This window comes from Carcharodon carcharias, chromosome 8 (assembly GCF_017639515.1).
Source record: "Carcharodon carcharias isolate sCarCar2 chromosome 8, sCarCar2.pri, whole genome shotgun sequence".
Taxonomy (NCBI): domain Eukaryota; kingdom Metazoa; phylum Chordata; class Chondrichthyes; order Lamniformes; family Lamnidae; genus Carcharodon; species Carcharodon carcharias.
This window is the reverse complement of record NC_054474.1, coordinates 176,816,047-176,840,803: the sequence shown is the minus strand read 5'-3', so window position 1 is coordinate 176,840,803 and position 24,757 is coordinate 176,816,047. Positions and strand designations below refer to the sequence as shown.

The window sequence follows — 24,757 nt, the reverse complement described above, 5'->3', positions numbered from 1 at the left end:
GTTAGGGACAGTTATAATGAAAGGGCATATTACCCACTCCTTTACTGTCCAACCTGGCTGATTGCAATTTTGAACTACCACAGTTGACCACAAGGTCCACTTTCAACACACCACCTCTGTTTTCCAGCTCAGTGGGCCCACCCTCACTTCATTTTGTCTTTTTCCTATGCAGGAAGCAAAGGACAACTGCCTCAAGCCAGCAGGATCCTTTTTAAATATGCAGATCAAGCTGCAATAACATATCGAATTCTGATTAGCCTTAACTTTGCTGTCACCTTTTCAGCTACAACACACGGTTTCTGAATTTTCTTTCCCACGAATTAAGAAATAAGGCCAGATAGTTGCAAATAATTATTACAGCAGTTTGAGTGTCCGATTAGTCTTTAGAGTCAAATGCCTGCACAAACATACAATTTATTGTAATCACAGCAGGATTTTTTATATTTCATGGGATGTGGGTATCACTGGCAAGCATCACCCATCCCTATATATAAAAACAAAAAACTGCGGATGCTGGGTTCTGTCGAAGGGTCATGAGGACTCGAAACATCAACTGTTTTCTTCTCCGCCGATGCTGCCAGACCTGCTGAGTTTTTCCAGGTAATTCTGTTTTTGTTTTGGATCACCCATCCCTAATTGCCCGGGAGAAGGTGGTGATGAGCTGCCTTCTTGAACTGCTGCAGTCCATCTGGTGCAGGCGTACCCACAGTGCTATTAGGAAGGGAGTTCAGGATTTTGATCCAGCAATAGTGAAGGAATGGTGATATAGTCCCAAGTCAGGACGGTGTATGTGAGCTACTGAGGTGTCAGAAACTCAGGTGGAAGCATTTCCGCAGGCTTTCACTATGTCCAAAGATTAAATAGTAAAATATGTTAATGGGAAAAAATTCATTTTGAAATTAATTCTTAAAATTACATTTTCACTAATTTATTGAGTGGCTAAATGAATAGTTCTCAACATGTATATATTTAGAAGTATGTCAACATCTGAAAAGTTTTGAGAAAAAAGTACTTTTGCAGTGTTAATCACTGTTGTAATGTGGGAAACACAGCAGCCAATCTGAGCACAGCAAGGTTCCCCATATAGTAGTGTGATAATGACCAGATAACTTGTTTTGGTGGTGTTGGTAAAAAGAGAAAAATTAGCCATGACACCAGAGAAGAACTGCCCTGCTCTTCAAATCATGGCATGGGATATTTTGCATTCACCTGAGAGGGAGACGGGACATTAGTTTAACGTTTCATCCAAAAGATAGAGTCTCAGAATGCAGGGCTCCCTCAGTACTGTAACAAGAGTGTCAGCCTAGCTTTTGTGCTCAAGCTCTGGAAAGGTACTTGATCCCATGACCTCTTGATAAGTGAGAATGCCACCTATTGAGCCATGCAGACATTCAAAATAATTGTGTGGATTAGGTCCATGCGCAGTAGGATATTGGATTGAGATTGCTCCTTGTTTTGTATCAGATGTTTGCAGCTGGCAGACGCAGTGGACATTCATCCCATCAGACTGAGCTAGATTTGATCAGAGTAACAAAAATTCTTAGAATAGGAAATCTAAAAGAAAAATACAGAATGCTGCAAACACTATGAATAGCACCCAATAATTGTAAAGAGAAAGGTTTGAGGCGTAACTCTTCAGAACTGGACAATAAGCAAGAAATCCATCCATGGTTGAGAAGAAAAAAGGAGTGGAACAACTGACAATCCAGTCAATGAGGAGGTTAATAGGTTGGATGCTACTAAATACTAGAAAGGCAGGACACTGCTTCTGTGACATTTTATGTCATCTCAACGAAAAGTCAAAAGAGCTAAAATGGTTACAAAAAAAGGCATGGGTGAAGATGTAATTATCAACGGTACAACTATACCCAAGCAGATCTAACAGTTAATGTGATTAAGGCAGAGGTAGACAGATTCTTGACTAACAAGGGAGTCTAAGGTTATCAGGGGTAAGCCAAATGTGGAGTTGACGCCACAATCAGATCGACCATGATCTTATTGAACGGCGGAGCAGGCTCAAAGGGCCAAATGGCCTACTCCACCTAATTCTTATGTGAATACCTTCATGCATATCAAAAGAAATGATTTATTTGATTAAATGTTCTATTGACGTATACCTTTTGAGTTTTGGTGCCCATGTATACTGAACAACTTTATTAGTGGAATCTCTCAGCAATTGTGAGAGTGAATGGTCCAGCTGACTTAGAATTCTGGGGCAAGATTTTTCAATGGAGCAGCAACTCTATTGAGCCATCTGCAACTTCTAATTTTGTTGCAATCTTCTGAAGAATTTCTTTCTCGCTGGCTATTTTTAGTCAAAGTTGCAGAAATTTCTGGGGCACAAGGAAACATCACGGCACCCTCTCCTCCAGTGGCTTGTTTCCAGAATTCTTTTTTTTTTAGAAAATGACTGCTTTATTTGAAAATGATGGTCATATTTTAATACTTCAATTCTTTGCAAGAAAGGTAGATAAGCTGACAACTGAGGAATATTATTGTTTCCATTTGCATGGGCACACTTAATAATGAACCTTCTATCACAACTAGACACAAAGGCAATAGATAATGACACTGCATCAGTTTGAGTAGGACTTATTTTTATGTTTTGTTGTGCAATGCAAAACAGAACTGTTGGGACCTCCCTTTGTTCTGCACTTTTGAGTGCAAAGGAAAAGAGTTTGCATTATTTAACGTGGAGATACTGCCAATAACATTTTAAGTGGTCTTTATTATGCCTGAACCATCTTGCATTAGATAGCTTACAGAAGTGGAATGCTTCTTGTACATAATCCTCTATAGACTTTTTTTAAATCAAGAGTTTGCTGCCCGAAGATTGTTTAACACTTGGTTGAAAACGATGCTCTTTGTCTGCAAATGAAATGCCTGACAACTTCCGACTCACCACCTCGAGCAATTTTCTCAGTGATTTACCTACGAAATCTATGATTTGATGTAAAATTGTATCAGAAATATATTTGAACAGTCATTACTAATTATTTGCAACAGAACTAATTTGGGTCCGATTTTGTTTTTTTAGTGATTGGGCCTTTCTCATCACATTCTTAGCAATAAGCGACAAGCTAAAATGTATAAGTTTATAATGACAGTTAGAATACTATCATTATGTTGAAACTTTTCCAGCATCTTACCTGTGGTATTTTTGTTAGCAGCAGCAGGTCTAGAGATGAAATCAGTGAAAAATTCTCCTGTGGAAAGAAGAGCTTTCATAAAGCACACCCAACAATTAAAATCACATACGTTATTTTAATTATATAAATCAATGTAGTTTGAAATAATGCATGCATGTGTGGTGTCTGTGTATATTATACAATACACTACATTGAATTGAGTATTCAGGCAAAAACAAAAACAGAATTACCTGGAAAAACTCAGCAGGTCTGGCAGCATCGGCGGAGAAGAAAAGAGTTGACGTTTCGAGTCCTCATGACCCTTCGACAGAACTTGAGTTCTGTCGAAGAGTCATGAGGACTCGAAACGTCAACTCTTTTCTTCTCCGCCGATGCTGCCAGACCTGCTGAGTTTTTCCAGGTAATTCTGTTTTTGTTTCTGTTTTGGATTTCCAGCATCCGCAGTTTTTTTGTTTTTATCTGAGTATTCAGGCAGTTCTGAGAACTGTATCTCTACCTACACTAGCAATGGGTGCAGAGGTTAATCAGAACTGAGCGGTCTTTCAGTCACTTTCAGGCAAGGTGAAGGTTTCTGTTGTGCTACTTATGGTAAAATCACAAACAATCTTTAACAAACATTGGAAATATTATCCTTTTGAAGTCATTGGTTAAAAACATATTTAGCATTTCTGGCTAACAATGAATCTATCGATTTAAATTGATTCTAACCTCTGAGAGACCGACTATTTTAGCTCTCAGAGCTTGATTTATTGGCTCTACATCAGTGAACAAAATAAGTGGAATGTGTTTTACAGAATGTAAAATTTTTTGTTTCTTTAAATAGCTTTCCCTTTCTTATTAAATATCATGTGAGGTTAATGCAGCGTGAAAAAACAGAAGGGTACTGCAGCACAGGAAAAAGGAAAGACTTGCACTTATTTAGCGCCTTTCATGACCACTGGACTCCTCAATGCGCTTCACAGCAAATGAAAAACTTCTGAAGTGTAGGCACTATTGTAATGGAGGAAATGGGGCAGCAAATTTGCCACAGCAAGCTCCCACAAACAGCAATGTAATAATCAGCAATGATCAGATAATCTGCTTTTGTGACATTGATGGAGGGATAGATATTGGTTAGAACACCAGGGATAATTTCCCTTCTCTTGTGTAAAATATTGCCATGGGATCTTTACAACCACCAGAGTAGGCAAATGGGGCCTCGGTTTAACATCTCATCCAAAAGACGGCATCTCTGACAGTACAGCACTCCCTCAGTGCCGAATGTCAGCATGACTTTTGTGCTCAAGCCCTAGATTGCGACTTAAACCTGGAACCTATGACTCAGCAATCAGATTGTTTCCAACTGATCCATAGTTGGCACTAAGATCACAGCTGACAGAGGTTTCACCTACTCATGTGTTGAGTGATGTCAACCTTTATCGCTGAAGACAAGATTTTCACCCCACTTGATATGATCTAGATTATGGTTCATATACTAATACTAATTAGTATAGGTTCTATGAACATCCCTGATACATAGGGCAGAATTTTCTGTGCCCACTAGCATCTAGCGTCATGGCAGGGGTGAGCGGACAATATGGTGGGAAGGCCAAAATTCAGTCTCACGACGTTTTGAAACCAGTTTGCAATTGTCCGCTCCTCCTGTCATGGACTGGCCATGTTTTCTGCTACCAGATGTTGGGAACTTAGTTTTAATACATCGGCATATCATTTTAAGCCCAGCTCGCCAGAATCATGCCCCCGCCAATGCTGGATCATCCAGAAACATGCTGACATGTTTCATGTCTGAACATAAGCGACATGCACCTAGCAAGGTGCACTTCACTCGGGACTTTGTGGCATGTTTGCCTACTTTGCTTCAGGCAGCACTCGAGATCATCAGCGCCAGGCTTCACAAAGCAGCACCACATCATTTTTAGGAGGGCTCACAGGCAGGTCTCTACTTACAAGCTGTAAGGCGGGGCTGGCTTTTCAATGGCTGCAGGGTTAGGGCTTGCTTGGGGAAGTGGGTATGTGTGGGGACATATGTTGATCTGTGTAAGCGGCCTCAAGAGGGTGAGGGCTGAGGAGGCAGTCTCCAGAGGAGATAAGGCCAGATGGAGATGTGAGGGTGTGTGTGAGAGAGTGAGTGGTGATGTCCCTTGAGCTGGCAGTGAGTGAGATGCCAGTGAATGTGTAGTGGCCTTGATTGTGTGAGTTTAGAGTGATGAGATGGTTGCCTTAACCTGGAGGCATGGATGAGATCATTCATCCTCTTTCTGCACTAGATAGCCAATCTCTTCTGTGCAGCATTGGCACTGATCACTTCTGCCACCGCCTCCCAACCTGGAGTGGTAACACTTATGGGCCTCCTGCGGTGAAAGTGGGGGTAGAGGACATCATTGGTGGGCTCCAACAGCCTTCAGAAGGCATCCCTGGGAAGCGTCACTGGGCTGCAGTCTTCTTGCCTTTCGGGGCCATGTCTTCTGTGCAGCAGTCCTGGGCCGGAAGTACTGAGAGGTGTGCACATGGCTGCACTTTAAATATGGCACACAACGTGAGGAAGTGACAAGGTGATGGTGAGGCGGGCAAATCGGAGGTCACCCGCCAGCGAAATGGCATGTTTCCCGAGAATGCATGATTAACGAGGTGGGATTGGGATGATACGCCGTGAAAACCCGCCACTGCAGCCAGTGGGTAAAACGTCTTTTTTCCGACCAGCTACCACACTTAGTGCAAATCTGGGACAATTCCACCCATGGTGTGTCAGTTTTGTAAAGTTCAGTTATAGAACTTGAATTGACTTGCTATTATTCATCAGTTATATATAGTAGATTTAACTAATTTCAACATTATTTCAATAAATTAAAAGGTAAAAACTAGAAATGTATAGTCGTCAAATGTCCAAACAGAATTTAAGGAGACAATTTTATGACTTTGTTGGAAAAGTCAAGAGCCCAACAATCCAAAACACTAGTACACGCCATAGTAATGTTTCATCAATTACAAAAACACGCCAGTTAAAAGTAAGAACTCTTTCTACTTGTGTTCTTTGATCCCGTGACCCCACAACCCATCACCACCAACAACACTCTGCTTTATCTTTCTTTATCTTCAGTGAGAGTGTTCAACTGTCTGAACCCCTCTGGACTGCATGCTCTCCATAGCTTCAAATTACTCTGCAACCTCTGATATTGCCTTTTTGGTCCATTCCTCTAGCTCATTTTTCGAAGCTTCTTGGCAGCTATTTCTCCTATCTACCCCTACTAATGCAAGAAGGTGCTGGTTGGTGGGCTTTTACCTTGAACCAGTGCCAAGTCATTATGGTTACGGCTCTCAATGGTGTTTGGTATGGGATTCCAGGATATTGACCCGATGACGATGAAGGAATGACAATGTATGTCGCAAGTAAGGATACTGTGTGGCTTGGAAGCAGTGTACCCCAACACTGTCCTTCTCTATAGTGGATGCTCTGGGGGAGGGAGATGCCATTTTTCTTTTATAAACGCCTTGAAACTGATGCAGTGCATCATGTAGATAGCGTTGTACTATCGGTCGGGGATGATGGGCATTGGGAACAGTGATGTTTGAGCAAGTTGTCCTGAATGGTGGTGTAAGAGGTGAGGTTTTGGTAACTGGACAAGTATGCTGCTATACTGTTCTACAAAACATTCAGGATGAAGACCTGTGAACTTCTGAAAAATGGCTATTAAAACGCCAGGCACTGATATTCACAATTGAGTTTTGCTTTTGTGAACTAACTACCCAGCTCAGTATATGCCTTAATTGTTGTAGGTGCAGCATTCTTAATTGGGTTGTTTCTATGCAAACTAATTGCAATAACTAAGATACTTCTTACTTACATGATCACCAGTATTCTTAATTGGGTGTTTTTTGTGTAAACTAATTGCCTACCTCTAACATGCCTTAATAGTGTAGGGATATGATATCCCAAGTCTGGATAAAGGCCGTCACGAAGTCTGGATACAAATGGTTCCTTAAGATGGCTACTATATTTGTGGCACCATATAGATTGAAGTTGCTGTAAAATCTTTAACTATTCACATTACTTATCAAATCATACATGTTACAATGCTTCCATGTTACTGAGACCATGGGCAGAATTTTACCATCGGCGAGCAGGGGGCAGGGCCCGCTTGCCGACGCGTAAAATGACGCGGGATGAGGTGGAACCCCTGACATTATCCCACCCCATTTAAATTTTCAGGAAGGCGGGGGCGCAGCAAAATCAGCTACGGGCCCACCAATCTATCAATAGCCAATTGAGGCCACTGACAGGATCAATTAAACAATTAAAGGACCTGCCCGTCCAACCTGAAGGTTAGTGGGCAGGCCAGAAGCCCCAGCGGCAAATAGATAAAACATGAAACCGCATCTATCAGCGGGATGAGGTTTCTTGCAGGGTTTTAAATATTTTAATAAAGTTACTATGTAAATTAGGAACATGTCCCATCTCATGTGACATTGTCACATGAGGGGGACATGTTAAAGAATTTTTTTTTCTATTTTTAATGTTTTTAAAAATGTCAACGATCTCCCTGAGGCAGCACTTAGCCTCAGGGAGATGTGCGCTCTTTTGTGCGGATGTGGGAAAGAGCGCACTCTCGCTTTTGGGGAATTCCCCCCCTGCCCGCACAGGAAGCACGTTCCCGCGGAATGCCATGCTGGGCGGGCCTTAATTGGCCTGCCCACCTAAAATGGCGGCAGGGCCTGCCGGAGATTGGGTCAGGCCCGCCTGCCTGACAGGCAGAAAATCCTGCCCCATGGAAATATTTTCTATTTGAACGAAATTGATCAAATAAAAAAAATGTTGGAAAACACCTTGTTTAAAAACTTTAATCTCTAACATCTTCCAGTTCTGATGAAAGGCCGTCGATGACCTGAAACATTCTCACTTTTCACCAATCCTGCCAGATCTGCTGAGCGGTTGCCAGCATTTCCTGTGTTTGTTTCCAATTTCCAGCTTCTGCAATGGAAGGGAACTGATCAGGGCTGAACAATACATAATGGAAGCTCAGGCTGAGACCTTGATCGTCCCTTATCTCATTTCTTCACGATCCCTTCATTTTCCCCTTTTGTTTTGTAGAAAGCTCCCGCCCCTTCACCGCTCACAGGGAGCTTTCTAAGTACCAGTAAGAAAGAGCTATTTCAGTCACTGGCACTGAAGGTGCCGATTGAAACCTCCGCATCCAACAAGAGTGCAGCACATCAAGTGGTAATGCATTGACTCTGTATTTTACTGCTCACCTTTTGTTTCATGATCTCTTCTGTGCTTCCAGAAGCTCGACATGTACTTGTACTTTTTACCACAAATGTTACAAACCATGTCATCTAGAAAGAAAACAGTTTACTGAATTATTGATGCTGTTTCTTACAAAATGGGAAACATGTGTCTAACAAGGGCAGTTGGCAAGTTTGTTTTTAACCTGAGTGATGGTTTTGAATTGGACTGTCCTCTTTTGGGGAATTCTGTAACGCAGTGTAATGGCAAGCTGCAGGCAATTTGCAATCACCTGAAATAAGACAACATGCATGAATACTAAAAAAAAAATTACAGTCCATTTTAGAAGATTATTTCAGCCACAAAATATATCACTATAATAGATATTGATTTATTTCTGATCTGTAATACATTTTCCTCCTTGGACATTTTGAAAACTGGCATTCTGCACATTTTATTTTTCTTGCTTGATGAGATCGAGTGCTACAAGCAGGATGGCCTAATGGCATTATTGTGCTCTCCAGCCGTGGGATGTTTCACTGCCCTTTGTTTCACAATGAGTTTCCAAAATAAGTTGGGCTCCAGACTGGGCTTAAGCCACATCAAGCATCCTCAATACAGGAGGGAGGGCATGCAGTCACCCTGTGATTATTGTTTGTTCCAGATTGATAAAGACTGATCAAGGCAATTAATGAGGGCCATTTGGCTGCGCTTAATTGGGAAATGGTATCATAATGAGTACAAAAATGAACATTACCAAGATAGTGACTGTGAAGTCACTGGAGAACAGACTGAGATCAAAGTATAGTAGAGGAGAGAAAATACCAGGAAAGATGAAGTAAACTGGTTCCCCCAGTCCCCTTGATTCAGCCAGTTTAATCAGTAGGTAAATGAGTCATGCAGAGCAGAAAGTCCTTGATCTGATCTCCAAATTCTTGACTAATTAATTCCTCAATGGGAAACAATTAGTTACTACTATCCAACCAAGCAAATAAAATCTCATAAAATATACTGATGTGAAAGAGCAATGGCAGGTCAGTGACTGCCCACAGATCCTCCAATGCTGATCAGTTCATTAGAAACTATTTGCAATATGCAAGTCACTGAAAAGATTGTGACCATGCTCTTGAACCTTTACTGCAACCCATTTTGATATCAGCTCTCGACGTGTCTTGTGATCTTTTGTGCTGTAACAAAAATGTGCAGAGTTATGACCACTAGATAGATGGTTATGTTTTAAACTCTTTAAACTTAAACAGAGTGCCCTGGAATGGGGGATGTTGTGAAGTTGAACTGAACTCTGCCCAGCGACAGGCCGTGTGATCTGGTTGCCATGGAGATGGGCCCATGTCAAGCTTAAAAGTCAGATGCAAGCTTTAACACCTGAACTCAAAAGAGAAGGCAGCTGCTCTTGCTGCTACAGACCTACAGACTCTCAGGGACAGTCAGATAGAGAGTTTTGGGGAGGGAGTAACACAACGGGTGCTGCAATGCCAGGATGAAAAAAGGACTGCTTTTATGTTAATTATCAAGTGGAAGGCTGGTGAGGTTGGAACCCATGTTCAAGGAAACAGGAATTTTGAAGAGTGAAAGACGACAGAATGACCATAGGGTACCATGCAATGGGAAGTCCATCTGATAATGTTCAAAGGGTTGAGTGAAGTGAAGGGGACTTCCTTTAAAAGGACACTGGAAGATTCATCTTGATGAAGCAGGGTGAAGGGATCCTGTTAAGAGTCAAGAGGCGCTTTAGGCTTTAACCCAAGACTACATCACTATGGAGAGTGCAGTGTAATGTAAAATGTGGCGTAGGGTTTTTGGTTGTGTTAAGGGGGTGGGGGTGGTAATACCTTTTCTATAGTTTACTTAGGCAACTAATATACTAATTTTTTTTATGTTGGTTTGTTACAGTAAATGTCTTAATGTGAAATTTGTTGTGTGATTCTTTTGTGCCAATCACTGGGAAATTCGTATCTTTGTTAAAAAGTTATCAGTCTCTGTGAGGTTCATAACAGAGTTCTAACTAACACCCCATTTATTTTCTTTACTGTGCAAGGAAGCCCTTTATGGTAAGCACAGCAATACCAGTGCTGTCAGATGCACAGGAAGGCTTTTGTCATTCCTGGCCTGAATGGACATTCCTTTAAGAGGCGCTTCAGAAATGCAATTACTCCCTTTACCTCCATCCACTTTCAGAGAAGGTAATAATGTTTTTGCCTAGTTGTTAGTCTGTTTGTAAACAATAGATCTCAAACTAATGGATTGATTTCAACAAAACTTGGTACACAGGGTACAGCCCAAGGAAGAACTGATTACTTTTTGGTGAAGATGCAGATCCAAGTCTTGGAATTTTTTAAAGGATCCATTTATGTCTGGGAGATGGGGAGAATTAGCTTTTTTAAAGAATGTTTTAGGTTGTTTTATTTAGAATGTTGCTTGAGAATGTTGTCTCAGCTGCTGTGGTGGAATTTGTCACAGTTGTCAAAATGTGAGTAGAGTTTTCAGAGCAGGTTGTTGGATATAGATTGGCCTAAAGACACCTCAGTGAGATGGAAGGTCTTAATAAAAAGATTTTTTCATTCAGCTTTGGTTACAGATCATCAACCAGTGAGGGAAAAGCCTTGCGGAAAATCTGCATAATTGTAATAACATTTGAGTTAACACAACATGGCAGAGGTTTGCACTCTACTGAGTGCCCTCTTCATTTGTTTTAACTGTGAATGCTTGAAATTTGCCCTTGCAAACTTCTGTTAAAATCGTGTTCAAGAGTTTGGAGTGACTGTTTACAGCTCAACCAACCACTATGTGTCATTCCACTATTGCTGAATTAGTGCAGTGAAGTTTACAGGGCAGATTCAACAACAAAGGAAGCCAACACCTTCCAGTGCAAACATTTCTAAGATAAATGTACAATGGTCGTTTGGTAGTATAGAACATGAGTATTGCTGAAAAAAGACATTTTGTCAAAGCTTTTTGTCTTGCACTCATCAGGACAATCGCAAAAATACCAAAGTCAGGGGAAGAAACAACTTTATACTGTACGAGAAGAAACTGGTTTCCAACCACACTCTTCTCGTACAGTATAAAATTGTTGCTTCCCCTGACACTGGTATTCTTGCGATTGTCCTGATGAGTGCAAGATGAGTAGCTTCGACAAAATATCTTTTTTCAGCAATACTCAAAAGTGCAATGCTTGAATCAAACCATCCAGGTAACTTTTTGGTGGGAAGGATTATTTTGTAAGATTTCTTTTGACGTTTGTGAGGTGTTATAATCCACATGAAGACCAAATAGCTTTTAAAAAAGGAATTCGATCTTCCGGTTAATAGCTGAAAGAATGACACAGCAAGGTTTCACATTTTAAGACATTTACTGTAACAAAAGACAAGGCTCTATTAACTAAACGCTATCTTTGTAGGCAACTTAATTTATTCTACAAAACAGACACAACTGAAAGAAAATCTACAATCAAGTATACATTACACTGTCCTTTAAGAAGACTTTCAATTCTCCCAGAATCAGTCCAAAATGATTCTTAACTCCTGCAAGTTTACTTCTGCTCTTTTCCTTTTAGCCTAGTAACTTCTAACCCCAGAACTGTCCTTCATGGTGAGAGTATTTCTGGAGGTCTTCCTCTAGCACGAACTAGGTGAATCTTTCAGCTTTGTTTTAACTCCTCACAAATTTGGTCTTTTCAATCCAAAAGTGAACTTCCACCCATTCCAGCAAGGTAAACCACAGAGACTTTCGGTTTCTAGTTGCTCTCTCTGCCACGAACCCTGGCAGACTAACTGTGCCTGAGAGTTTTCAGGATATCTTAAAGATCCTTCCCCACTCAAAGCCCATTTCAATAGCAATGTGAATCACATGGGCATTGTATCCAGGAAAAAAATGCTGATTGGTTATCCCTAGGACCCAAATTTTCTTTTATCTCGGAATTAAATGGCCAATTTAAAGTACAACTGTTTACAACCCGACAGTCTCAACACTTTTTTCAGGGGCTTTGGAGATTCACAGTTAGCACACAGGCTGCTGCCATTGCCTCCAAACATAAACACCTTTTACCACCTTCCCAGTAAAACATTCCAGACCCCCTTTATCTCTAACAATCAAACCACTCAGGTTTGCTGTCAAGCAGACTTCAGAACAGATCACATGACCCCATTCAGTTTACCCTAAATTTCAAGACAGTCCCAAAACATCATAATCTTAAACCTAAATTTCAATTGTAACAGAGGATATTTACACTGAAAATTTACTTTGTACGAAACACAGTTTTGTACTGAAATTATCTCTCACCAACACTAAACCTTTAATGTCAACCAGAATTAAGACCTGACTTAAAAGTAAACTCTGGAAAGTCATTAGAAGTGTAGGCACAGATCTGTTCCAAAGATAGCATGCGGAAATGTTTGCCAGTACTAATTGGACTGTTTACCAGCTTCTCATTGTACCTGACCACAGGGCTGGACCTGATTCTTTCATCAGTATCTTTTGCTTAACTGCAGTACATGGCTGGACCTGTTGGTCTCCATTCAGATTCTCTGCAAACAGAAAACCAACTGCACATGATATAGTTTCTAAATATCCTATACCCAGAGCAATAAGCACCTTCTGAATACATGCCCCTCCTAGTTGGGTTCTTCAGGGGCTTGGCAGACTAATCATGAAAAAATAATCAATTTTTACTAACCTAAACTTTGGCTGTGTTTACTTTCCTCTGGCGAGAACAAAAACAGCAACCAAAAGAAAGTGGTCCATAAACCAAGCATGGGGTTTGTATTTGTGCTTGTGATGCCACCTTTTCAACAGGCTAAAACCTTGGTGCAGGGGGAGGGGTGGGAGAAAACAGGCTGAGGATGACTGACAACAACAAACTTGATGGGGTGTTTTTGACCTCTATGCTACATGTGGAACATTCACTAACACTAAACTGCAGAAATAATGTTTTTTTTAAATCCTGCGCTACAGAATAACTTGGACCAACCCTAAAGAATTTGTTCATTCAACTTGAAGCGTTGAAGGCTGTACGTTATAAATATTTCAGGGACAAATGCTGCAAGCAACATTGTTCCACAATTAATGGCACCATCTTGGCCAGCAGGTTCCTTTTCCCTTTGAAAGGTGCATTTTAATTTGAACTGTAATTACTGGAATAAATCATTCGAACAAGAAAGACTACATTAAACTTGCATTAGTTACGGCCAACTCTTTTCCTTTAATGAAGTGTAAAATCTCCTTCAATTTAGGAAGCCTCCCAGCTCTTTAAAAGACTTAATTTTAAGTTGCTTGCAACTGACACAGGCACAAATTATTTTTTAAAAATTACTTGCTAAGGATAGATTCAACTCTTTAAGATTATTTACTAAGACATAAACTGTCATAAATTAATATAGAAATTGACTTGCTACTGTTTAAACAAATCATTAATTTATTCATGAATTCTTAAATCTACAAATTTGTTCATTGAAAAATCTTTTAGTTAGTTGTACCCCTCTGTCAGACAGCCTTTTATTTGCTTTCATCACACCCAAAGTGCATTTCCTCTGTATTTTACAAAGCAACTGCATATTTTCTGCACTCTCTAGCCCCAGTTTTCCTTCTCTCACTTTTTGCAGCAGGATGGAGCCAGCTATTGACTGGATATTTACCACCAAAACAATACAGATAACTGAATAATCCAGGGTGCTGAAGCCAATTGTACTTCTACAATTATTAAACCTCATCAGGTTCTACTTCCTGAGAATCTATTTTCAGTTAGCATTGTGTGCGGGGTGGGGGGCATTAATTGCTTTAACATGAGCCTTCTGCCTTTCCATCAGAGCTGCCAGCCAATCCAATTGGCCAACGGGTCTGTATATCCCAGCAGCACCAGATTTGAGGGTGCCAGACTCACGGGTAAGCCCACAGAACAGCAGGGGGTGGGGAGAAGTCTGGCTGGCAGGCTCCAGAGAGGTTGGTGAGGGGATTGGGGGCCTGGGTTTGAGAGGACTGGTTAAAGGGGGATATGACCTTGGGGTGGTGGAGGGGGAGGTAACGAGCTTCCTTTGGGCATAGGGAATACCCAAAGGAAGTCCCCTCCCCTCCTTGCCCAACACCAGCCCACGCAGTAAAAGTTGCCGGGCTACTCGCTTGGCTGGGCCTTCCTTTGCTGTGGGTAAAATGGTGGCAGGGGCGGGATGAGGCACTTGAGTGGCCATTAATTGGTCACTTAAGGCTTCAATAGGCCCAAGGACAAGCTGGTCCACCCAACACCACAACTGCCCTCTAAGATGGAAGACAGTCAGGGGTGGGGTTGGAAGACAGTGGGCAAGTCACACATTTCATTTTATGAGTTGCCCACCTTCAAACATGATTTTGGGGAGGGGGGTAAAATCCAGCCCATGGTATAGCACACTGAATGAAATTAAAATACACAGCGTTTACCTTTATCACCGAATCAGCTCAAGTTGTATCAAATCATCATTCCCAGATGAGTGGATCCCTTTTTAACTCTTACACCAACTTGATATGGAATCTAATACAAGATTGACACCAATTTGGTTCCAAATATATCCCTCAATTACCACAGAGCACCAACCTGAGCCTGATGACATAAACTCACTTCTCCTGATTGTGTTGCATCTTTCTGTGATTAGGTTCCGTGGGTGTTGGCTACCTTCCATACCTTGCTGTGGTGGCCACTGGTCATTGTCTAAGCTTGGACTATGGGTGCCAACATCCATCAACCATGGGAAACATCATGATCAAACCCAATCCTGTGTCACTACTCAACATTCACACATCTACCTTCCAGCAAAGATCCACTAGCTAGTGACTCAAATCCAGAGAAGCTGCATCCAACTGCACCCCTTTAGTCCCTTGGCTGAGATCAGCTAATACAGCCCAAATCAAGGGTTGAAAAGTAGACATTCATGGTCTGTGTGCCTCTGTGTGGCTCAGTTTAACATCTGGTGGTTCGTTTCTCCATTAAACCATCAGGGTCTACTTTTTAAGATCAGTTGGTTTTGTAGGCCAGTTTAAAAAGAAATGATCTGAAATGAATATTGCAGATCAAGTAAAACAATTTTTTATATTCCTCTAAAGCCAGCCACTTACATCAAAGTTAACCCCGCAACTTTTTAACCAAAATGAAGACCCATTTTTTAAAGTCTTTCCAGCCAGATATTCCAGTTAGGATATCATTCTGAACAAACATATTCATACTGCTGTTGCATCTTTTCATGGCCAGCCAGCACATGCTAAGGGATAGCATTTACGAGCACAGGAGTCCGGCTTTGGGTTAGTAAAGCAGAACTGAATTTCCTGCTTGGTGTGTAAATTCTTTGTGATAATCTAAAACAAAAAGCTTTGACTAAAAGCATAACACACAGAAGCATACTAACATTGTAACAGGAACTCATTCACCAGGCAAATGCTTGGGTAACATATAATTTTCCATACAAACTCAAGACAAATAACAGCAATGTTGATTTGCATGTGAACAGAATGTTGGCAAGTCCATTGTTGGCACCTCTGACAATACGTCTGCAATAACTGGAGGCCGTTTTGCAAGTGCAGATCAAGACTGATGGATCCTCTTGTTCTGGATTGTTTTTTTTTAGTTTTACATAATAAATTCTCTAAACATATTGAAAATTATTTAATTAAGTAATTAACTCTAACACTGAGGGGGAGGGCAACAAATGCTGGTCTAGCTAGGGGCATCCATATCCTGTGCAAGAATAAGAAAAGGCTTAGATTGATTTCACGGCAATAATCCCAGAAAGCACGTGGAAATATGCCAGTATTTTCATTTCGTTATAATTGGACAGCTTCCTAATAACTTCATAGTAGCAAGATTTACACTTGAGACTTCCCTCTATCTGTCTTGGGAAACATTTTCTAAGCTCATAGACAGTAGAGGATGGTTTATTATAAAGTTCTTAAACATGTTAACGAAACTGTACAGGATCGCAACTGTAGTATCTCTCAGCCTAATTTTCAGTTAAGTTTATACTGAGCCAAGGGGTATTTTAGTTGTCATCGCAGGAATATTTGTTTAATTTTAGTACATTCTGATGTCAGGAATATTAAAAAGGGGACAAGTCAGCAGGGGTTAAAAAAAAACAGAACAAAGAATACTCAAATATACGGCACAAAGTAAAATAGTACATGGGCAATTTTTACACAGGTCTATACCAAATTTTTTTTTTACTTAAAGCCTTGGGCCCAGGTTTTGCAGGGTGTGTTCAGGATGAATTGTCAAGGTTCGCAATCACTGCTGCCCCGCCTTGAAACCGACCAACCTCAGAATATCAGGCATGCATAGATTAGCAGAGAAATCCTAAAATTGCAGTCTGTCACTCGGTGTACATGCTGCACTGTGGACCCCTGGACCCTGCATAGAAATTAATGAGAACTTCAACTTTCCCATAACTGTTTTTTAACAGTGATGTGATTTAATAAAATTTGAACAACTGAACTGGCCCTGAAAAGACTTTTACAATCGTGCATTAAGTGATTAATTTGTAGATTTTAAACTACATTTTTTATAACGTGTTTCAGAATGTTTTAAGCTCTACCTTCATCCAATGTATATGTCTCAATCTGTAATTTGCTCTTTTTCTAAAAAAAGTGATTTTTATTTTATTGCTGTTAGTTTCCTGTTTGTGAAAATCCTTTAACCTGACTGGCTGCTTGTACAGCCTGATGACATCATTCCAGTTTCATGCTGGAAATCCCCACACCTACATTCAGTTGTACTGCCACTGCATGGTGTTTGAGGTGACATTCTAGTCAGCTAGATCGCTTGATCCCAGCAGTAGACTGTGAGAATTCCAGAGGCCATCCCTTTAAGAACAATTACAGCTAAGGTCGTGGTGGAGAAGTTGACCCAATTTTTTACTAGAAATGGATTACCGATGGAGATCCAGTCAAATCAAGGTCCCAATTTTATGTCTAAAGTTTTTCAAAACACAATGAGTAGGTTGGGTATTGGGTATTCAAGGTCAACACGAGCACCCTTGCTTCATCACTAACCACAAACTCCGAGCCATAGATTTTGGTGATATTTTAATTACTCGAGTTCATTAGATAGCATTCCATACATTACAACAGTAATGTTGTCTGTTTCGTTGTCTGTAAAGTACGTTGGGATGTCCTGAGATTGTGAAAAGTACTATGTAAATGCAAGTTTTTTTTTCTCTTTTCTCAAAATATTTTAGATATTTACCGGAGGTCTGCTGCAAATCATTCTTCTCATTGTGCTGCTGTAATGAGCTGGTTGGTGCAAAGATGTGACATTCTGTAAAATAAATAGTTTTACTTAGTTTCCATTTGAATGAGAATACAGATTGGACTGTGCAGTTCTGATATACATTTTAGCAAAAAGATCTTGTCTTCAGTTGAAGAGATGAACCATCACTGCACCAGTGCCATACTTTGTGCTTGGGTCTTTATCCTAATTGTTGCATCTTCAAATCAAGAGTAGTCTTTTGCTACAATCTTGATTTTTCATCTTAATGTATGTGTAAGTAAATTAATGTACATATACTTTTTTATTTTAAAGTTACTTCCTGGATAAAGATTTACAAATGCTTTGTGTTCGACCCAAAGCTCAGGTATAGTTGGTTTATATGAAACACTTGGCACTCATCCTTTTAGAGGAAATGCTGGACAGAGTACTATGGCAGGTATCTCAGGGTGGTGAACATGTTTCTCATCTGCACTTGGAGTGCCTCTTTCAAAGCACTCGCCCACTACAGTGCCAGCTCCTCGACAGGCTAAGGTGCTATCCTGTCAGGACTGTGGCCTTGAATGCCATAATTGAAATCCTCTTCATCCATTTTCAGACAGCAGCAAATGCAAAATGCAAGGTTCGTGCTCCATTATTTGACAATATTTCCGGGCCTGCATAAATTTACCTTGCATCAAAGCACATCTCCTTTAAATGGCTACTGCGACCCCAGCTAAATTTTCTGCATATACCCAATTGGTCTTAACTCCATTCCACAGAAAACCAAGTGTAGTTTTCAGATGATGTGGAGCCAGAGGGCAGGAGATAATTGGACCAGAGCATACAGATATGATTTGGTCTATATTTTTAAGTGCACATATTTTTATATTTCCATTATAAATTAAAATGTCAACTTTCCCTGATATTGATGCATCTCTGGAATTTAAGTTTATAATACATGCTCCGATTTTAAACTGAACTCAAGATTATGGGACTGTGCTGAAACATTACCAAATTCCAGTGCTTGGGGTCAAAGACATAAATCTTTAGGCCAAGTACAGCAAAAATTCAATCTGTTATTGTGAGATGAGAAATTATTTTAATTTTTTTGTTTAAATCTGTATTTTAGACACATTCCATTTACTTGGGGGAGGGGATATTTTGAGCAATTTAATTGGATTATGTAATCATAATGGTGAGTTTTTGTATGTCAAAACCCATATTCAAAGTAGACGTAGGAATTCCTAATCTGGAAATACTTGACAGGGAATGTAAGCCTTGTAAGTAATGTATGTCTTAGTGTAATATATAAATAGGAACCTTTACGCATATGCAGGGTGTTCACCTATAGCTATGGAAGAGAGAATCGGGGTTTGTGTATGTAACTGATGCACTGCTACTAAAGCAAAATACTGCAGATAATGGAAATCTGAAATAAAAACACAATTTGTTTTTAAGCAGCAGATCAAGCAGTATCTGTGCAGAGAGAAATGGTTCACATTTCAGGCTGATGACTTTCATCAGAATTGGAAGAAGTTAGAGGTGCAACAGTTATTTTTTAAGCAACTGCAGAGCCAGGAAAAGCAGAAAGAGGAAAAAAACCAAAGGGGAAGACTTGTGATATGGTGGAAGGCAGAAGAGATTAAATGATAAAGGCATGTTGGGACAAGAAACAAATGATGGATCTATGAGGAGAGGTGTAATTGGGAATAGCAGAATCATCACCAGGAGAGACAGGGGCACAAAGGTTATTATCAAAAATTGATTAACTCGATATTGCACCTGGAAGGGTGTGAAGCTTTTTCATTTGTTCATGGGATGTAGGCATCCCCAGAAAGGCCAGCATTTATTTCCCATCACTAATTGCCCTTGAAAAAAGGTGGTGGGTGGTGAGCCACATTCTTAAACCACTACATTCCATGTGGTGAAGGTACTCCGCACAGTGCTGTTAAGAAGGCCATTTCCCAGGTTTTGATCCAGCAACTATGAAGGAACAGAGATTTATATTTCCAAACAGGGAACTGTGTGCCTAAGCCTAAAATGCACTGCTACACTTTATTCACTGAAAAGTGACAGTTTCTCAATACATTCAAACAGGTTTACTGTAAACACTTAAACATGCTGATTTAATATACTCTTGTCATTCCTGACATTCTAACAGTCACATACAACTTGCCTCCTACTGATTTACAATATCAGCACTACACTTCACCTTTGAATTACGTGTCTGCTCAACACTGAGTCTAAAATCTTTCCTTGCACCATTTATATTCATACACTCTATACTGGTGTACATACTGTACATTAGTGGTGGGCAACCTGCAGCCCACATGCTGCATGCCGCCCATCAGCGTTCTGAGTGCAAACTGCGAAACATTTTGTTGACCATTGTCCACACACAGGGTTGCCAGATTCCGCTGATTTCCATTCACGTAGCTTTTTCCTACTGGTATTACTAAGGTGATACGCATGCAAAGCAAGGTCACATGAAGTGAGGTGCACGCCAATTGCACACAACATTGACTGTGACAGCTGTGTGATCCTTCTGTGCCCATGCTACTGCAGTTCAATTGGCACAACCTACAAATACTAGGTATGCAAGTGCAGTTAGGAAAAGTAATTTAATTTGCCCCTAAATATAGAATGGATCGCTTTGTGTTGATGTGGCATGATAATAAGCAGAATCAAGTGCAAAAGCAATAAGTAAAGGAAGAAGCAGCAGCCTAAATATTTCTTTTGTTTTTACCATTTGAAGTTGATGACAGTTCTATTAATATCTGAATGATTAAACATTTTCTGTAGCTCTTTATGAAATATTCAGCATGTATTAAATATATTTAATCTTATTCATAGGGTCATGGTTAGTGCACATGCCCGATTTCAATCTTGCAACCCACTGAGATGGAGGAGGGCCACTCATGCAGCCAACTCACGAGCCTGGGTTGCCGATTACTGCTGCATGTGCTTCAATAGCCTACATCTAGGAGTAAAAGTTGTACCTTACGTTACACAAACATTTCCAGTTCCTTTGTGACAGACAATATTTACTAAATTGTCACTTTTTACACTATGGCCAGGATTTTCTGGCCCAGTTGTGGGTGGGACACGCTGAGGGCAAGGAAGTCCATTGACTTGCGGTGGGACCGGAAGATCGCAGCAGCTGGCGGGTGCAGAAAATCCTGCCCCATTTGTGCATACAGCCAAATATAATTGATACAAGAAGGTTTATAAGGATTAGTATAGACTGAGCAGTGCACAGTACTCTCTGTGCAGCCCGGGCCTGGAGAGGGGAAGAGCTGACTGTAGAGGGAAGGATGCCAGGATTAAACAATAGAAATAGGTGAACTGTGAGGTTTTGGCTGATTCCTTTTGGTTATTTATACAAAGTTTAGCCCCCAGAAATTAAGTCAACGATGGAGATATGTTGTATCTGGTCTGCAGAAGGGATATGAATGATGGCCAAATGTTTTGTCCTCATTCCATGGTTTCTCATGTATAATTTCTTAACGTTTTATGTAGCAAAGTGTGTTGGATGAACAAGTACTCGTGGAAACACTGCTGGATATGCGGATGATTCCCAGCATTCCCATTTATTTTAAAGGGAACTTAAGGTGAGGGATCTGTGGGCAATCCATTGATGTTTTGGCCAACATAATGTAAGATGCAGCCTCATTAAAATCTTTAAATGATACCTGCTTCCTGGGAGCAGGATCATTGCCCACTCCCTGCCCCACGTCCATTAAAACTGGAAGTGGGTGAGTTAGAGGTACATTGGAGTAGGGTTTGAGTCTTTTATAAATTTTTACATCCCACCTGATTTTGGGAGTTACAGTTTTACTCAATATTAAATCTTAAACGAGGGACAAATGACAAATCGGGATCACAAAACTAAACTAAGTATATTTTTTAATAAAATATATAGAGATATACTCATTGCTATCTTTAAACATTTCAAACTGGATGGCTGAATTTAGGGGGAGAATTTTCTCCCATCGGGCAGGGTGGTCGGGAGCGAGCACGGGCGGACGCGGAGCCAATTGCCACCTGCGATCGGCTGCACGCCACCATTTTACATGGGCAGGCCACTTAAGGCCCGCCCAGCATGATGCAAGCCCAGTAGCGCTCAACGCTACCTGCGAGGGCAGGGGGAGGAGGGAGAGTCGAGGCCTGCGCTCTTTTGCACAGCTGCCTCAGAGATTTCAGTTCAAAATAAAGAAAGTGAAAAATCATTTACACATGTCCCCCCATGTGACAGCATCACATGAGCTGGGACATGTTTATCAGATGTTTGAAAAATATTTATTAATTTACGCGTAGGCATGCGGGGCCTGCCACTGCAACGCAGAACAGAAAATTCAGCCCTATGTCTGTCCGTGACCCCAAACAGAAGAAGCTATCTGTGAGTATCGGGGAAACTTGCACATCATTATCCCTGCAGAGTCACTAACAACCTGCCAGTGGGCTGTGCAGACCAAATTCAAAGAGAACAATACAAAGGCCATCTGCATTTCATAACCCAGGTTGGCCAACAAGAGTCTGCTCGTCGGCTAAGACAAAGCGCCTGCAACCTTCCTTTCAATTCTGAATGGTTGAGACATTTAACGATCTCAAAGACCCAGACGAGGGATACCCGTCTTGTCAAAGACAGTGTGGAGAGATGGGAGTCATGTGATATGGGCCTCTGGCTTGTGGAACAAGTAATATTGTCTTGTTGAACTGCAAATCATCGGTCTGACTTTTTATCATCTGACTAGCAGCCTCACTGACAAGGTGCTCTGACCCAGGGTACCTAGTCCCATCTACACTACTACTGCTGGAAATTCTGTACCACCCCCTAAAAGACTGATCTACCTTTGCATGCCTAGCTCAGCGTGTAAAGTCAACGCCACCAGAAAAGTGAATTATCAAGCACTGGTTTTCAGTTCTCTGACCTCCATGAAGGAATACCTCATTGAATTTTGATTCTGGATTCTGGAACCTTTCAATGTTTCTTTTCTCTGTGGTCTCCACACTGTAAATCTTTTCTCTATCCCAATTTTACTGTTATGAATGCAAAAGAGGCAATGGTGTGACCCTCCTTATGCATTTTGAGTTTGTGCAAATAAACTAACGCTTTGAAACAAAAACAGAAAATGCTGGAAAAACTCAGCAGGTCAGACAGCATCTGTGGAGAGAGAAACAGAATTGATGTTTCGAGTCTGTATGACCCTTCAGAGCTACAAAGACGTAGAAATGTGATTTCTACTTCATTGTAGCTCTGAAGAAGGATCATACGGACTCAAAACGTCAACTCTGTTTCTTTCTCCACAGATGTTGTGCAACCTGTGTTTCTAGCATTTTCTGTTTTTGTATCAGATTTCCAATATCTGCAGTATTTTGCTCTTAACTAACCTTTTGAATTCATCCTATCTTGAGGTTGCTCTGGGGTTATTAATAGAAAACTGGATCACAAAAACTAACGGGTTGGGGAATACACCACCGCTTATAAAAAGAGGGAAATCATTCAAAACACCTTTCCGTTTACGGACAGGTGATGGGAGGAGAAAATAGTGTTTTTTAAATTAACGCCACCTCCTGTCCGTAACACCATCCAAGATCTGTGGAATCAGTGCTTTACCTATGAAAAACCAAGTCTACTGTTACTTGGTTGACTATATTATTAAAAGCAGCATGGTGGAAACGCATGCCAGAACAAGAGGCACCAAGGGGCATCCTAAATTGATGCTTATACTTTGTCTTAATTCCTGTGAGCCAAAGGCATGAATTGGATGTCCAATCAGGCAACTCACTGGTTGGGGATGAATCTGTCAGCTGTGGCCCTTGGCTAAGTCCAGGGGACAGTGGGTGTGGGAGTAGGTTAGGATGGCCTACCGTTGTTTTGTTGGAGGTAAAGCACTCTTCACCTTCTGACTTCACAGAAGAAGTCAAAATTTGGCATTGTTCTGCCTGACCTTCGAGCAATCCCTTTAAGAAGGCCTGGTTAAAATAGTCTAATCTTGCACAGTGCCATCTAGTCTAATTGAATTTAGAATTCTAAAATGGATGTAAAATAACCATAACCACACTGAATTTGTACTCAAGCACCTCTAAATTTAGGTCAGCCTGAATCTCCAAATTTGACAGTTGCATGGGTCCAAAGAATAGATCATGTCAATTTCTCCTATAAACAACAGCATGTAAAATAGGAGTTTCGGGCTGCAGCAGATTTCCTTACTGTCCTGTGAGTAATTGGCTGTTTTGAAAGCGTTTTAAATAGTGCCAGAAAAGAATGCAATCACAGCTTTTTATTACCAAGGCATTTTGCACTGGATCCCTTGAATTACAATGTTATTAGCCTTGATTACTGGTAGTCTTATGAGCAGAAAACCATTCAACTCATTTACGAAATGAGTTGCTACGAAACTCATGCTATGAAAGCCTACTTAAAATAAACAAACTAACCCTTCTAACAAAATCAGTCAGAGGAATGTCACATGAATACATTTAAATATCTCAGCTAAAATTGCCAGATTATAATCTATCATGCTTTGCACTTTTCTGTATAAATTGTATGCTATTCAAAAATTATTGTCTTCTGTCTAGTCTTTCTTTGGATATCTACCCAATCCCTGCAAAGTTTCTCAGTGGGAATTCACTTTAGTAAGGAGACCGGAACCTTTTATTTTGCTGCAATATATTTCTTACAAGATTTGCTGTGGTCACAGTGGCTTGCTCCCTGTTAACAGCAGCTACCCTACCACCGCATCTCCAACAGCTTGGTATCATTAACAGGTAAAACAATACGTTTCTGTTTTTGAATTATTTTCTTCAGAGGTCAGAACTAATTCAGATGCATCAATGAACATTGTTTCCTTTAAGGTAGAATACTGATACTGCCAAGATTCACAGTTCAGATGAGGCATTTTCTTTAAATTCCATTTCTCATCAGCAGCATTTGTAGTGCCTTTTCTTCTAAAATAAAATTGGATGCACTGGGCCCAAATCCTCCAGAGGGCACTTTTTCAATGTTTTAACACACCTTTAGCTGAGGTGAAGGCTGAGCCCGCCTTCCTTCATTTCAGTGGCACAGTCACATATCTACTGAGGCTATCACTGTCCTGTATTTTCAGTGGCACAGTCACATATCTACTGAGGCTATCACTGTCCTGTATTTTCAGTGGCACAGTCACA

The 24,757-nt window shown here is 40.7% G+C and overlaps 1 protein-coding gene across 8 annotated transcripts in view; it reads right to left on the bottom strand.

Moving 5' to 3' along the window:
- LOC121281055 (zinc finger protein 208-like) overlaps nt 1–24,757 on the bottom strand; it is an 82,833-nt gene that overhangs the window by 35,453 nt on the left and 22,623 nt on the right. For 7 of the 8 annotated variants that reach the window (XR_005943799.1, XM_041193669.1, XM_041193667.1 and 4 more), the window contains 5 exons: nt 17,585–17,656; nt 12,825–12,914; nt 8,576–8,662; nt 8,397–8,480; nt 3,150–3,206 (listed from right to left, as the gene is read on the bottom strand). Coding sequence is in view for 7 of the 8 variants with exons in the window: in XM_041193669.1 (XP_041049603.1) it covers nt 3,150–3,206; nt 8,397–8,480; nt 8,576–8,662; nt 12,825–12,914; nt 17,585–17,656 (390 nt within the window). In the remaining variant the exon portion in view is untranslated. The remainder of the gene's footprint in view (nt 1–3,149; nt 3,207–8,396; nt 8,481–8,575; nt 8,663–12,824; nt 12,915–17,584; nt 17,657–24,757) is intronic. The other variant, XM_041193673.1, reaches the window with a different exon arrangement.